General features: G+C 38.8%; 1 protein-coding gene across 1 annotated transcript in view; it reads left to right on the plus strand.

Annotated features, from left to right (window-relative positions):
• LOC135272555 (E3 ubiquitin-protein ligase Midline-1-like) overlaps positions 1-16,303 on the plus strand; it is a 52,001-nt gene that overhangs the window by 14,081 nt on the left and 21,617 nt on the right. The window contains exon 2 of the mRNA XM_064370963.1: positions 15,065-15,562. Coding sequence (XP_064227033.1) covers positions 15,121-15,555 — 435 coding nt within the window. The 5' untranslated portion in view covers positions 15,065-15,120 and the 3' untranslated portion in view covers positions 15,556-15,562. The remainder of the gene's footprint in view (positions 1-15,064; positions 15,563-16,303) is intronic.

The raw sequence follows: 16,303 nt of genomic DNA on the forward strand, positions 1-16,303 counted from the left end.
ATTAAAATATGTATCTTATATTTATCTATAAATTATAGATTACCTGAAAAAAGAATAAATATAACCTCATGTAAAAATAAAATATTCCTGTATCAGTTGTACAATTTAAATTCCACTTTTAGTTTTCATTCTCCTCACGTTTTATTAGTAACAGAATTTAAGCTGTTACATTCAGAAGATTTGGATAGTAGTTATCATGAACTCACTGTTATCTGTGGCTCTGACAGTAAAATATGCCATTGAGTTCTATTGTAATGTGAGTCTCCTAGGAATGCTAAGCCAATTCAGAATGAGGCATTCCTCTCTCAGGAACAGAGATGTATAAAGTGACTGGAGCTATCACTATTTCTAGAGGAAGGTGTACCTGGAAGTATTCTCATTCTTTTCTTTGCATTTATGATCCCAACCTACTAAACTCAAGCGACACCTCAATACAGCAAAGCCTCTTGGAGGTATATGAGTTTAATAAGAAAATCTGTGAAGAAAAAGTACACTGAAATGCAGATGCAGACTGACCCCCAAAATAATAGAGTACTTTTAAAAATGTATTAGTTTCATAGCATAGCATGACAAATAATACTCAAAAATACTTTGAAAATGCCCATTTAAAAAATGCCCAAAGGGTTTAGTAGATTATGTTGGCAGAAGACGTTGGAGGAAGAAACATAGCCGTAAGAGCCAAGAAAATGATCTTCCTTGGTTTATAAGATTACATAGAGGAATTTTAACTTCTAAAGTGAAAATACGAATTACTTGTGTAGGCTAAAATCACCCTTCTTAGAGGAAATGGTACGAGTTTTCTTCATATAATTTATGTGACTTCAGAAAGCCTCTATGAAGTTATAACATTATAACTTCATGCATTCTCCTGGTGACTTCATTTGAAGTCTATGATATAGTAACATACACACTTCCCTTTTCTACAGAGCCCTTATGTTCTAGACCAAGAGGTTCACTAATTTTTGGAGTTAATACCAAAGAGTTGCCAGAATCCCAGATAATATCTCTAATTTCCAAAATTGCCTGACAAACTCTATATTTTAAAGAAGCTATGTCATTCATAGGATAAACCTAATAATGTCACTTTGGTCCCCAGCCATACTCATCTTTGCCTTTCTTTCAATATGTGCAAGGAATATATAAGGTGACCTTTTAATGTTACGGTGTCTTCTTACAAATTAGAGTTGATTCACTGAGGTTATAACAGCAGCTGAGCATTCTCAAAAGCTGCAACTTGAGCCGACAGGCAGATTAGCAAGTACATAAAAGGTCAGTAGAGAAAAAAATAGACTTCAATTATTGGGCAATCCTGTTAACCAACTCTGTGAATAAGTCTTTGAAACTTGTACAGTGGATGGTTTGAATTTTCCTCAATGCCTAGCGCAAAACTTACCTATCTGTTGATTGTGTGCATTACTGATTTAATTAATGGAAAGTAAAATTTTAAAACGTAATCTTGGTTATTTGGGATAAAATGACACTTCCGTGTAATAGAATGTCATAACTGAAATTGTAGGGATTTTCAGATACTATAGCTGGTACTAAATCTCATCAGAGCCCTTCAAGTTATAATGTAAGATAGCATATTCAATATGAGAAAATAGTCGTCAGCCTTAAAAATGTATGTAGCAGAGGCAATCCTTTTTTTTCTGACAAAAAGCCTTCTAAAAGCTTTTCGTACTACACAGCTTTGAGATTTATAACTTTGAACCAAGAAAACATAATTTCAAAAAATGAAGAGAACTTCTGATTAATTCTAGTCTAAGGCAATCAAGTCTTACTAGATTTAAACTATTGTGTTTTTCATAATTAATGTCAAGACAGGTTCCTCACTATGGCTCATTATTTTCTTATAAAAAGTACATACTGCTTGTGTTTTTAAATTTCAGGTTTTCTCATGTAGCTCTTGTCTAATGATCCAGCAAGTTCAGGCATTTAATACATTTTAAGAATCTATATTTAAAGACTATTTATACATGTGTGTCTATGTATTTTGAAATATATATATTTCAAAAGACTACTTTTGGCCTTTGGCTCAAATATCTTTTTTTTTTAAAGAATATAATATTGAATATCTGAACAGGTTAAAAATCTCCAACATTTACCTATACGTGTTAACTAATGCTTTTCTTTTCATTTGTTAAATTGCTGCATAAATGCTTTAAAAAGTATGTTACCCTTGGCATTAAGACATCATCTGTTTCACTTACAAAAGTGCATCAGTCTTTGGGATTGAACCATTGTAGCTGCTTTAAACCAAAAATCTCCCCAGCCAGGTTCCTCGTCATCACCCTTGCCACAGAATCTACACCTCATTGGGAGTTAAAGATCTTTGGTCTCAAACCTTATCCTGGTTGAATTCCTATCATATCACCACCAACCCCTTTCTGAAGGCCCCCAGGAATGCTAGCACAACAGGGGATTTTCAGGAGGCTCACTTCGATGAGGGACATGGTTTGCAGTGACAAAGTTTGTCCTTAGATGAAATCTGTATCTCTCCCCCTATAGCATTTACCACTGTTTGGCCCCCTCTCTACAACACAGAACACATGCAGTTACTCTGTTCTCTGACAGCTCTTCAAAGACGAAGCTAACATGGCTTTCGGGGGCATATTTTCCAGGTTAATTCCCAGATGTGTTTGATTTGGACTCTATCCTTTAGGATCAAGCAATGTTAGTAAGTACAAATGTCCAACATTTAAAAGAACTGTTCATAAGAGAGACTCACCTGATTAGAGGAAAGAGATACCATTCAGTTTCTAATACCCAGTGACTTTAATGCCACTATTTTAAGCTCTCTCTGCCTGTATTGTAGAGACTTTGCCTAATTTACCTCTGGAACTGAAATTCTGAGCCTTTACTGGTGAGTGAGCAGTAACAATAATGACAGACATCTAGCTAGATACTGAGAAAAAAAGTCATGAATGGCCAAAGTGTGAATTTTGTTTCTTTGCTTGTCTGATACCCCATGGTTATTTGCAATATCTTATTGTCATGTGCTAAAGGAGTTCAGATATTAATCAAAGAGAAAAGGGGCTCTAAGATGGACAAAAAGACAAAAATGTGGGCAGACAAGTAGGAAAAGAAGGGGATGAGGAATCAGGAACTTTTTCCAGGTACTTGGAAAGTTGAAGGCAACTTAAATCATTTTGAATATTTTAAGAAACGGTATCATTTTTGATTTTTATGTAAAAGACTAAAGCTCTGGAAAATATATAGGTAGGCAGAGTGTGTTGGCAATACACTGTTTACAGATTGGCAAATCAAGCCAGTGTCTAATGAAAAGGAAAGTTGCAAAGAGCTTAGATCTGAAACTCTGAGGCATGTTTTGTTCCACACCTGGAGAAGCACTTGGCTTTGCTGAGCAAATGATAGAATGAGCATGTGGTGGCAGGGTGATGCTCTGCATGGCATTACCTACACGCATAGGCATCACTAGAGACTGTAAGAGAAGTTTGTGGGCTTTTCTGCAGCATTTTGAAAAACCCAGAGGACACTGTACAATTACTTTTTCAATGATTGCTATATCAAATACTTCTAAACCTGAGGATTTATTAACTTAAAAGTGAAAAGATTTTTTTTAAATGTTATGCCAAATGAGAGAAGCCACTCACAAAGGGCCACATATTATATGATCTATTTATATAAAATGTTCAGAAGAGGCAAATTCATAGATTCAGAAAGTAGTTCATGGTTGCCAGGGGATAAAGGAGGGGAGAATGGGGACTGAGCGCTAATGGATATGGGGTTTCTTTCGGAGGTGATGAAAATGCTCTGGAATTAGATGGTGGTGATGGTTGCAAAACTCTGAATATACTAAAAACCACGGAATTATACACGAAATGGATGTTTGCAATGTGTGAATTTTATCTCAATAATGCTGGTTTTTTAAAAATGATAAGCATTCCCACAACCATACGGAACAGGGGTAGGGTTGGCTATTAGTCATTCTCCTTCTTCCCCATTCCCAATAATTAGAAAAGAAAAGGGTGTGTGTGTGCACATGCATGTGTGTGTGTATGTATAAGTCTGTGTGCGTATGTGACAAGGGCAGTAGTTAGAGCACGATCATATGACTACCAGGATCTATAGACAACCCTACACTATTAGGGGAGAAAGTGTCAAGATATTTGTACCATTCTCATACAGCATGAATCTAGGCCAAGGCTCAGCATCCTTGTTCATAAAGGACCAGACAATAAATATTTTGGGTTTTGTGGCCATGCAGTCTCTGTCCAAACCCCGCAGCTCATCATAGACTATATAAAGCCATTGGAGGTAACTGTGTTACAAAAAAGCTTTATTTATAGACACTGAAATTGGAATTTCATACAATTTTCACAAGTCACAAAATAATACATAAAAAAATTTTTTTCAACCACTTAAAAATGTAAGATCCATTCTTAGCTTGTGGGCCACACAAAAACAGGCAGAGACCTGGATTTGGTACATAGGCGGCCTGTGGGCTGTAGTTTGCAGAACCCTGCTCTAGGGTAATGACTTAGAAAGGGGCTCTACTAATCTGCAGGTTGTTGTGAAGCACTTTACATTCCTTAAGCCAGTATACAACTTAAAGCAGTAATGCTACATTATGTCTAAAGGCTAAGCTAGTGAGAGACTAAATTATAACACTCAACTTTTTTTAGCAAATCATTATAAAGAATCAGCTAATAAGACCTTTTCTGAAGAGTGTTCGGGGTATAATAATGCTACCTTGTGTGGTTTGGGGATTTGTATTTTAAGTCAGGGAAGCTATGAATATCTTGAACTTTGTCCATTAAGAAGTCTGCCAAGGCTGTGAATTTTAAAGCCATGGGAATTTTTCATGGCCCTTGGCTGCTGAAATTTTAACAGCAAAGTTATTCATTAAGTCCACATTTAAAAAAAAAAAACTATCAACAATGCTTCTTTTTACTTTATCTGCATTTAATACACTTCCAGATAGATGATCTCTAATTCGACTAATGAGTACATCCTTTGTTATTTTAATGACAAGTAATTTACAGAAAGAGAAAAGCTCTTCAGCCGCAAGTCTCTTAAATCTGGAATTTAAAGTCCCTGATGTTCACAAGCACGAAGCAACACTTGGTGTAAGACAGGGCCACTAGGACACTGGAAATGCATCCTGGGTAATGAGCTGGAAATACAGAAGGAAGAAAACAGTTGGAAATATGTTGATCATTTTATATGACACTTTCTGGGTTTATTTTCAGGTTAGAGCACAAGTCAGAAGCTGAAGAACTTGGAGATTTGGCGGGAAACATATGCCCCACTCTCCCCAACCCCCAAATAGCCAAATATCCCCTTTGGTTCTATCAGAGAAGCATTAAGATTTAGTAATTAGAAGAAAAATTAAAGTTATAAATATTCAGTAGGAACATAAATAAGAGAATTCAAAAAAATAAAATGTTGAGCTCACCACAGTTTTCACCATACATTTTACTCTTTCTTTTTCTTTTTTTTTCTTTGTTGAGACGGGGGTCTCACTATGTTGCTCAGGCTGGCCTCGAACTCCTGGGCTCAAGCAATCCTCCCACCTCAGCTACCCAAAGTGCTGAAACTTCAGGCGTGCCACTGTGCCCGGCTAAATTGTATATTCTTTAACTGATTTTTCAATGCATAAATAAATGAATAAGTGGGTAAGTGCTTACTGAGGATACAGTTTTCAACCAAACTCTGTAGATATTCTGGATGAATTAAGCATGGACCCTGCCTTCATGGGGTAAGGGTTTACTCAACTTTACAGAAAACCCAGAAATATCCTAACAAATGTGGCAACTGAAGAACTTTATTCCTAATCCTAAAACTCACTTTCTTTACTCTCAGAGTAATGGATACAGCATTCTAATGTCAAATCATTGTTTCCATATCATACAATACTCTAATTTTCAGGCTACAGTCTGCCTTAAAGAAGGGTAGCAATGGCTTTGTTCTTATGATAATAGGAGAGATAAAAGCATTATTTACAAAGCTACCACCTCCGAAAATTAGAAGTATTTTATACAAACAACCACCTCAGTTCTTCTCACAGTGATATTTAAGTGTTTGCACATGCTGGTTTCTGTTATATGGGCCTTTACCATTTTCGTTCCTCCTTGTAGCTCTATGAGTTAAGTATTACTATTATTCTTTTACAAATGAGGAGAGTGAGACCTGGAAAGATTTAGAAACATGCAGAGGTGATAAAATACTAGGAAAGTTTCACATTCAACCACGTCTGACGCTTAATCCTTTTCCTTGTCTTTCCACCATAGCATACGGTCATGGCATATCTTTACTGTTTCTATTTCCCCTACAGAAAATTCAGGACAATTAACACATTGAAGAGTATTCAGACTTTCACTTTTCTTCTTACATAGTCTTTGAGCAGCCCATTATAGGAAAATGAGGGCATTGGAGATTTGAAGAGGCAGAATGAACGCATTCTAGATGTAGAAAGAAAAATTCTAAGCAGGTAAAAGACAACCAGAGTGAAATACACCAGATGGATGCTTGTCTTGAACAAGATGCTAAGCCCTAAATAAGGCAGGTGGTAGAGGTTGTGAAGCTGGAGAACCCTGAGGAATTGATCATTAAGCAGAAGATGATTAAAATCTTCCTAAGGGACAATTGATCAGAGCCGAGGTCAAGAGCTAGGACTTGTCTGGCAAGATTTATTGTGGATTCTTGAAGGGTTAAGAAGTCAGTCAGAGTCCGGGACTGGATGCTGTATTTGAACTGATTGTCACTCACCAGAATCTGTGATCTAGGAGACAGACATTGCCAGGATGCCTCCTATCAGGATCGTCATAGAGAAGGGAAAGTGTATTCATTTACAATTGCTGCATAGCAAATTAGCACAAATGTACGGGTTAAACCAACACTTATTTATTAGCTCATGGTTCTGTAGGTTGCAAGTCTGGGTGGCCCAGCTGTGTTCTCTGCTCAGGGTCTCATAAGACTGAAATAAAGCTGTTGGCCAGACGAAGCTCTTATCTGGAGGCCCTAGGGAAGAATTTGTTGCCAAGCTTGCTCTGGCTGTTGGCAGAAGTCACTTTCTGCAGCTGTAAGACTGAGCTCCTTGGTAGCTGTAAGCTGTGGTTCAGTCTTTCTAAGGGATATCTGCATTCCTTCTTAAGTGGCCATCTCCATCCTCAAAGCAACAGCACATTGAGTCCTTCACACACATGGAATCTCTCTAAATTCCTCTTCCATCAGTCAGGAAAAGTTCTCAGCAGTTAAGGGTTCATGTGATTAGGTCAGGCCCACCTGCATCATCTTCCTTTGTAACATCGACCGTGCCCTGTAACACAACACAATCCAAGGAGTGATATCACATTCGCAAGTTCCAGGATTCAGGTGGACATATTTTGGCTGCCGTTTTAGAAAGTCTGCCTACCACAGAAGGTGATGAAGAGTCTCAGCTCCTGCCTTGCTCCTTGGTGAGCTGTGTGGCCTGTAATAACAGCAGCTTTGTGGACAATTGGCCCACCATCTCCTAGGGTTAAAGGGCGAAAGGGAAGTTCTGTGACTTTTCCTTCCTCTTCTGACACTGGCTTCTTCCTGTAAGGAAATCTGTATTTTTTGGTGTTCACTTCTTTCCCTGACCATGTCCTGGGTGTTGGTGCCAAGAAGCAGTGGAGGGCAGGTGGTCCATTGATTTAGGGCAACTGAAGGTTTTGAGATCAAGGCAAACGGGAGGCTCAGATATCACAAGAGGGCAGCACAGAGCAAGAGCCGGTAAATGTTGAGATGCAGACTTAGCAGGCCCTAGTCCTTTCTGAGATGATATGTCCACCTGCCCTCAAAACATCCTCTCACTCAACATGTGCCTCCTAACCCAGACCTCAAGGAGTCTTGAGTAAGAACATGGCAGACATCACATGTGTTGACCATGGCGTATCACAAAACATTAACTCTCCAAAGATCTGCCTCTTGAAACCTTGGTTTCTGCAACTAAGAAATAAAAATTTATTCAAGGATGAGAAGTTTAAAATGGAAAAAATCCTCTTCTGAATTCTAGCAACATAAAAGCCACTTTTTACAAGTCTGCTGCAGTAGTACAGTGTTTCACAACCTGTTTTCCTTTTTGACCCCCTGTCCCAAAGAGCCTTTTGAATCATTTTTTTCCTAATTGCTCCTTGAACGAAATTTTGATACCACAGATATACTATATACCTATTTATATATATCTGTGCTTTGTGCATAAAAAGAGTAAGTTTTTGTTTTTGTTTTTGTTTTGCCACTGAGAACTAGTTTTCTCTCTCTTGGGGGCAATATCACCCCTATTGACAGTGTATGTTATAATGGGGGAAAATTGCTCACATTTTAATATTTAGTAAATCTTCAGCTTATATAGTCTATTTTATTTGGCAACTGGCTGTAATACTTTAGTTGTACTAAAAGGTAGTTAAAATTAATCTTGAAAAGTCAGAAGAGTCTTTGAACATAAGAAATCACCCAATATATTATATTTAAAATAACAACTTGCAAAACAAAATGTAAAGTCTGATCCCATTTTTGTGGCTAATAAGTACAGAAAATGACTAGAAAGATCAATCTGTGGAATGTTGCTTCTTAGCAGTTAGATCCTTATATAGGTGTTTTGCTTGTTGGGAATTTTATAAATATTCACCAAAATACATTATACACATGTATAATAAATACATATTATATTCATGTCAGGAAAAACACTATTTAAAAAGTTAGCCAATCTCTCTCTTTTTTATTTTTTTTGCCTTCAACATTTAGGATTAATGGGCAGTGTAAATTCAATCATTCACATGTAGCAAAAGGAGAAATATTTTACATGGCCCATTCATGACTCCTTTAGATCTCTAGAGGGCTTCAAGCCTCCAAGTTTATTGTTGCATTCTTCTTAATTCTAGTTGAATGCATGTACATTATTTTCTGCAAAGAAACACCACCCACTAAAGACTGTTCACTTCTCTTCTAACAGGGTTTTGGTGTCCCCAGGGCTCCCTTAGTCCTGTTTACTTTGGATATTTCAGGAGTTACTGTAGGTTTAACTGTGGTGAGTCCTTAAGCCCTCTTTTTAAATTCATAAACTGTCTCTAATCTTAGCAAAATGTCAGGTTACACTTTTGAGAGGTTTGGGAACTTGACATTTTGTAACCCAGTTGGGGTGTAGGCTGCTTCCATTCTGAGCACCTTGTTCCAATTTATGTCAGGAGGAATTATATACAGGTCAGGGCTGAGAGCAGGTTATAATTAATGGGGTGGACAAGTGGATTTTTAGTGTTTCATAAAATAAAATGGAAATCACATGTGGTTGGAACTGTTGTATGCTTTAAAATATTTACATTTATTCTAGTAAACATTAATTATAACTGATATATTTCTCCTGGGAACTCACTCACTGTGAGGTCACAAGCCATTGTTCACTGAGTAGAAAGAATGGATGACAAGTTAGCTATAAGAAAAAAGACAGTACTTGGGCGGATATTGGTGAGTGAACTTGTGGAAGTAATCCAGTCCTAGGTCTTTCTCCTAATTTTCTCTTATGTTTAAAGCACCCCCTTGGCAATATGATCCAGATGTCAGTCCTTCTAAGTCAGAATTGGGAGGGTTTAGCTTGTGAAATTTCTGAATAGCTCCTGGTAAAGAAGGGACACATGACCAATGCTTAACCATTCGTCTTTTCAAAATTAAAGTTTAGAAGTAGTTGAAATACTGCCAGAAACTACAGCATCCTCATTTTCTTCACATTCATATATCTAAAATTTCCAATTCCTTCAGGCTGTAGGAGCAATATGTTGCTGAGGAAAGAAATTTAAAAAAAAATTTATTTATAATTGACACCTAACAATTGTACATATTTATAGGGTACAATGTGATGTTTTAGTACATGGATACACAGTATAATTATCAAATCGAGGTAATTACCACATCCATCATTTTAAACACTTATTATTTCTTTGTGGTGACAGTCAAAATCTTGTCTTCTAGCTGTCTTGAATATACATTACGTTGTTATTTGCTGTAGTCACTGGACCGTGTAACAGCACATCAAGACTTGCTCTTCTTGTCTAACTTTGTGTACCTATTGACCAACCTCTCCCTATTCCTTCCTTCCCCCATACCCTCAGCAGCCTCTGGGAACAACTATTCTACTCTACTGCTATGAAATCGACTTCTTTAGATTCCACATATGAGTGAGATCATGTGGCATTTGTCTTTTTAAATGCTTTTAAAATTTATTTTCTTTTATTTATAGGATTTTTTTTTTTTTTTTTTTTGAGACGGAGTTTCGCTCTTGTTACCCAGGCTGGAGTGCAATGGCGGGATCTCGGCTCACCGCAACCTCCGCCTCCTGGGTTCAGGCAATTCTCCTGCCTCAGCCTCCTGAGTAGCTGGGATTACAGGCACGCGCCACCATGCCCAGCTAATTTTTTGTATTTTTAGTAGAGACGGGGTTTCACCATGTTGACCAGGACGGTCTCGATCTCTTGACCTCGTGATCCACCCGCCTCGGCCTCCCAAAGTGCTGGGATTACAGGCTTGAGCCACTGTGCCTGGCCTGATATTGTTATATATATCAAGATATATATATATATATTCATATATATATATTTATATATATATATGAAAAGTCAAATGAAAGATAAAATTTTGCATAAAATTCCCACCCACCTACCGCTATCTGCTTGGTGAATCCCTGTTCATCTTGTAAAACCCACTTCATACTTTACCTCCTTCAGGAAGCTTCTCCTTATCGCCTCTCTTGCTATATAGAGTTGATTATTCCCTGTCTGTCTTTGGCATGCATCTTTTTGTATGTTGCATTACAGCTTGTTCATTTGTTTTTCTTGAGATGGACTCACTCTGTCGCCCAGGCTGTAGTGCTTTGGCATGATCACGGTTCATTGCGGCCTCAGCCTCCCAAGTAGCTGGGACCACAGCATGTGCCACCATTCCTGGATAATTTTTTTTTTTTTTTTTTTGGTAGAGATAGAGTGTCATTATTTTGCCCAGGCTGGTTTCAAACTCCTGGGGTCAAGAGATCATCCCACTTCGGCCTCCCAAAGTTCTGGCATTACAGGCATGAGCCACCACACCTGACCTTTTTCATATTTTCTCTCCCTGAATGAACCATAAGATCATGGAGACAGGGCCAGGTGTTACCAGTACTTGTCTCAGGACCAAGTACATAGAAGAACTTAAATATTTGGTGAAAGATTGAATGGCAAAAAAAAAAAAAAAAAAAAAAAAGAATGAATGAATGGCATTTTAATATCTGCAAAAAGATATTTTAAAGAAAGCTAGAAAATAAACCATATTAAGTTTCTTTTGGAAGAAGGAATGGAATGAGTCAAATAAGATACTGTTGAGCCATTTAACAAAAACGATATCTATGTCATTGTAAAATCTGGGTAAATGTGGAAAAAATGGGATCCACTATAGATATCAAACCAAAACCCTTTCTTTTTGGTAGCATACAGGTAAAAGATTTAGAAAATCGGCTGAATTTCACCTACCACAGCTGAGTATTTTGTCATCACCTAATACAATTAACCATTTACAGTGTAGACACTTGCATAAAGCACTATGCCAGGCGCTATGGCAATAAAAGAAAAGATCTGGTTCTGAGTAGCTACTATTAAATCATTCTTACATGAGTTGCCCCTAAGCACTCGAGTCACATAATTTCCACTGATGTCAGGTTGAAAGCCCATTGCAAATTATTTCCCATTAGCACTGAAAACCTGTACGTGCTTGTCCCAGTCTTGCTCCACCACCCTTGCCGCTGTTACCCACGCAACATTTTATTCATACCTCTCTGAGAATGATTTTCACTTATATTCTGGTTATCTCTATATGCCTCTATCTTCTAATACATGGCTCAACAAAGTAAGATCTGCAGTCCAATGCTGGCCTGCGGCCTGTTTTTCTAAATACAGTTATGTTGGAACACAGCTGCACTCATTTCTTTATGTATTGTGTCTGATTGTTTTTGCCCTACAGTGGTGGATTTGAGTAGCTGCAACAGGGCCCCTTTGGCCCACAAAGCCAAAAATGTCTACTATTTTGCCCATTATAGAAAAAGTTTGCTGACCTCTGTTCTAATATATCGAGACATCCTTAAAGGCAGGGCTATATTTGATCCTTTTTATTTTAGCTGCAAAGTCAGTGCATTTAATGGAATCAATGACTATTTGAGTCATTTTGTATGCTGGGCACTGTTCTAGGTGTTGGTGGTACATCCCTCAAAGAGCAAAGCAAATCTCTGCTTTGACTGAGCTTATATTCTAATGTTGAGGACAGTAGGGAAAGATGGAGCAATAAACAAACCAGAATAATATGTCAGTGATAAATGTTATAAAGAAAAATAAACTGAGATGGGGAAGAATTGCCACAATGGGTAGGTGGTATGGTAGTAGAAGGGGAATTGGTTTTATGTGGATTCAGAGAGAAGGTGACGCTGGAGCAGACAGTCATGTGGATTCTGAAGACCTTGCAGGGGTGAGTGGGGTTGGGATGTGCTTGGCATGTTTGAGGAGTCAGAACGAGGCCATGTGCCCAGAGCAGAGGGAGCAGTGAGTAGTGTGGGAGGAAGTGAGCTCACTGTCTGAGTCTGTGTTTTCTGGGGCTGGTTTATTCTGGTGAATTTCTCTCCGGGTGAGATGGAAAGCCCTTACAGAGCAGAGCAGAGCAGAGGAGAGGCGTGTTCTGTCATGTTTTAACAGGCTCTTGGGTTCTGAGTGGAGGATAGGCTATAGGGGGAAGGGCAAGAGTGAACAGAAGCCAGGAGATCATTTAGAAAGGTCTTATGATAGTCCACATGAGAGATGATGCTGGCTTGGCCCATGATAATAGAGATAAAGATTCTGGCTTCTTCGGCTAGCTCAGTACCTGGCACACAGTAAACATCTATTAAATGTCAGCATTTCCACTGAGGTCCCCCAGCGGAATCCTTTCTAGAAATTCTCATCACACCACTCCGGGATGGAATCCTGGCACCTGCATTAAAAATACAGTCATCATAGCTCTCCAGACCTAATTTGATGCTTATCCTTCTGTTGAGATTCAGTGGTAGGCATTCTTGTTTTATCTGAGAACAAAGCAGACCAAAAGGGCTACATTTTTTCTTTGATTTATATGCTTCTGACGAGAAGGTGGAAGAACTTTGATTTAAAGATAACTCTACATTTTTCTATGATTAACCAAAATAATTATTAATCGGTAAAAACCTTTCCATTTCTTCTGAGCCATCTATAGGAAGAGGTGACTGAGACCAAGTGGGGATGATATGTTTCTTTTAACAGCAACCCTAGGGTTTCCATTGCAAGTTGTAGAAAGATGTGCAAGCTTTAATATTTCAAGTCACAGTTGCTCTTTTATTCTTTCCTATGTAGTAAATGTTAGTGAATGGTTGAGGATTTTTTAAGGTGCCAGGCTTCTATGGAGCCAGTAGCTCTTTCATTTTTAACAGGCTCAGGACAAACTTTATACTTTTAATGATCAGTTACCATTCAGTTGGTAGCAAGATGAGCATTAATTTCACCAAAACACCACGTGTTATTTCTGAAGGATGTTATTTCAGAAGGGGTCAGGGTATTCTAGAAACCATGAATTTTGTAAATAAGTGGAGGTGTGAATTCAAGCGCCTGATCGTCAGAATCACTAAACATAGCTTTGGATGTGAAACCTTCCCATAAATCCGGCTGAGAACACCCCACCCCCACCCCCGTGGGTGATTTGAACCTCCCAACTACTGGGTGAACTGCACTGTTCCACAGTCTGCAGTGGGCTGCATCTAACATTCCCATCACTGTTCCACAGACCTCTGCTAATGGTCTTGAAAGGGAGAAGGTTCAAAGCAGCTTGGTTCCCAGGCCTGCTAATGAGCATGAGGCCTCTTCACCCTTAGTGAACTGGGGTTTGTGTGGAAGTCTTTCCACTACGCTTTTTGATGGGAAGGCAGACGAGAGTTCACAAAAGCACTGAGGTCTTTACGGCGTGGGGAGCAGGCAGCTGGGCCACCCTCAGGTGGCCTAGAGGGGAGCAACAAAGCTGGCAGAGGTTATACCCAGGCCAACACAACTCAGAGTGTGAGGCTGGACCTCCTGCCAGTCTGGCCTGTTGCTGGCAACAGTGACAAGCCCGTGATGGGAGTTTTTTGGCTAAAGGGGTCCCTCAGCAGTTTTGTAAGCCTCCTTAAATTGCTTTCTCAACTGTAATCGTTATCATGGTCATAAACATAACTTATCAAATGAATATGATAACCACCAAAATTCTTGTTCTAATTAACTAAATTGTTGCTCTAAATATTAGTCATTGGTACCTAAACTTACTGCAGTCACTGAAAAAGCCCCCAGATATTTTTATCTGCTTCTCTCTGCCCACCCACGTCCCACTGACGGATAAACAATGGAATTATTCAGAAGCATAACGAACACATACCAAAAATATTGCCTCTATCACAATCGTCTTTGTGAAAGTCAATGTTTTTTCTCAGGAATGTATTTTGTAAAATGACATCCCACACTTAAACATGATCATCTCTGCTGAAATCCACACATCTGATTTCATGTATATTTCATGGCTATTTCTGTAGTTACTGCTTTCCTAGTGTTCTGAAACCTGGTTTGGTATTGCAGAATAAAAGTCCTTAAACCTTATATACATTAATATGTAAGTGTATAAATTCAAATTTATAAAAGACTCTAGTTTTTTTAATGAATATTTCTACATTTTCATTTTCTGTGCAAGGTAAAAGCTGACTCTGACACAATAAGATTATTGTGATTAAATACAAATTATGGAAATTACAGTTTCAATTACTTTCCAATTTTCAATGAGGCCTTTTAAAAAACAAAATTGCAAAAAAAAATTGCCAACTTTCAGTTACTGAACTTTGAGAAAATGTTAACTGGTGTATAATGGCTCAGGATGCTTTTACGCCCTTTTTTCCCCAATGAATAGAAAGAGAATTATTTGGAATGTACACACACTTACCCTTTCATGACCTGTGTTTGGAATTATTCTGAGATACATTCAAAGCTGACAGCCCCCCATGGTTGACCCCCCTGTGCCTAATCAAATCTTACCTTCTTGTTTCCAGATAGCTGATCAGCTTCCTTGTGTTTTGCTGATGACACAAGAGAGCTTTGCCTGAAGATGGAAACACTGGAGTCAGAGCTGACCTGTCCTATTTGTCTGGAGCTCTTTGAGGACCCTCTCCTACTGCCCTGCGCACACAGCCTCTGCTTCAACTGCGCCCACCGCATCCTAGTATCACACTGTGCTACCAACGAGTCTGTGGAGTCCATCACCGCCTTCCAGTGCCCCACCTGCCGGCATGTCATCACCCTCAGCCAGCGAGGTCTAGACGGGCTGAAGCGCAACGTCACTCTACAGAACATCATCGACAGGTTCCAGAAAGCATCAGTGAGCGGGCCCAACTCTCCCAGTGAGACCCGTCGGGAGCGGGCCTTTGACGCCAACACCATGACCTCAGCCGAGAAGGTCCTCTGCCAGTTTTGTGACCAGGATCCTGCCCAGGACGCTGTGAAGACCTGTGTCACTTGCGAAGTGTCCTACTGTGACGAGTAAATTGAAGGTTAGTCCGATCCGCCTTAAGCCAACCCCTTTCTGCCAGAAAATGTCATGGAAATAAAAAGTGTATTCACTGCTAGCTACGTGGCAGGTGAGGGGTTTCTCCTCACCTTTGTTATCTGATTAGTTTTAACATGTTTTTGGCAGCCTATAAATGTTACACAATAAGGGTATCTTGTAAAAGTTGACTGCTGCTTGTAATTTTAGCGTTGTCAAGGTGAGGGCAAATTCTAAAAATCTGGATCATTTTCAATCCGTGCAGTTTTTCTGGATCATTTTCAATTTTTACAGTTCTTGCAAAGAGAGTGCTGCCTCTCTCTCAGAGAGAGAGAGAGAGAAAGAAAGAGAGAGAGAGAGAGAATGACAGATAAAATCTCGCTTTGGGCATTTGGGAAACATTTACTTTTCTCACTCATCTGGGAAAACTAATTCACTCTCAGCCTACCTGTATCTAGTTACTGCACAAACAAAAGAATAGAAGGAGGAATGTCTGTAGCAAATGTGGGATTTTAGAGGACACGTGACCTTTTATTCCTTGTGTAAATGATATTCAGCTTATTGGTGAAATGCAGTGCCCTGGCAATCTTAGGTTTCATGAAAGAATTTCTTTTTGTGTTGGCTCTTTATTTAGTAAGGTTACTGTTTGAACTTCATTTTTTTGCATGAAATTATTAACCTAACTCCAGATGGGGGGATAATTAATATGACTGTATATGAAATAAAAGAATCACTCTCTAGGCGGAGC

The sequence above is a fragment of the Aotus nancymaae genome, unplaced genomic scaffold (genome assembly GCF_030222135.1).
Source record: "Aotus nancymaae isolate 86718 unplaced genomic scaffold, 86718_ANA_hifiasm-v0.15.2.pri h1tg000111l, whole genome shotgun sequence".
Lineage (NCBI taxonomy): Eukaryota > Metazoa > Chordata > Mammalia > Primates > Aotidae > Aotus > Aotus nancymaae.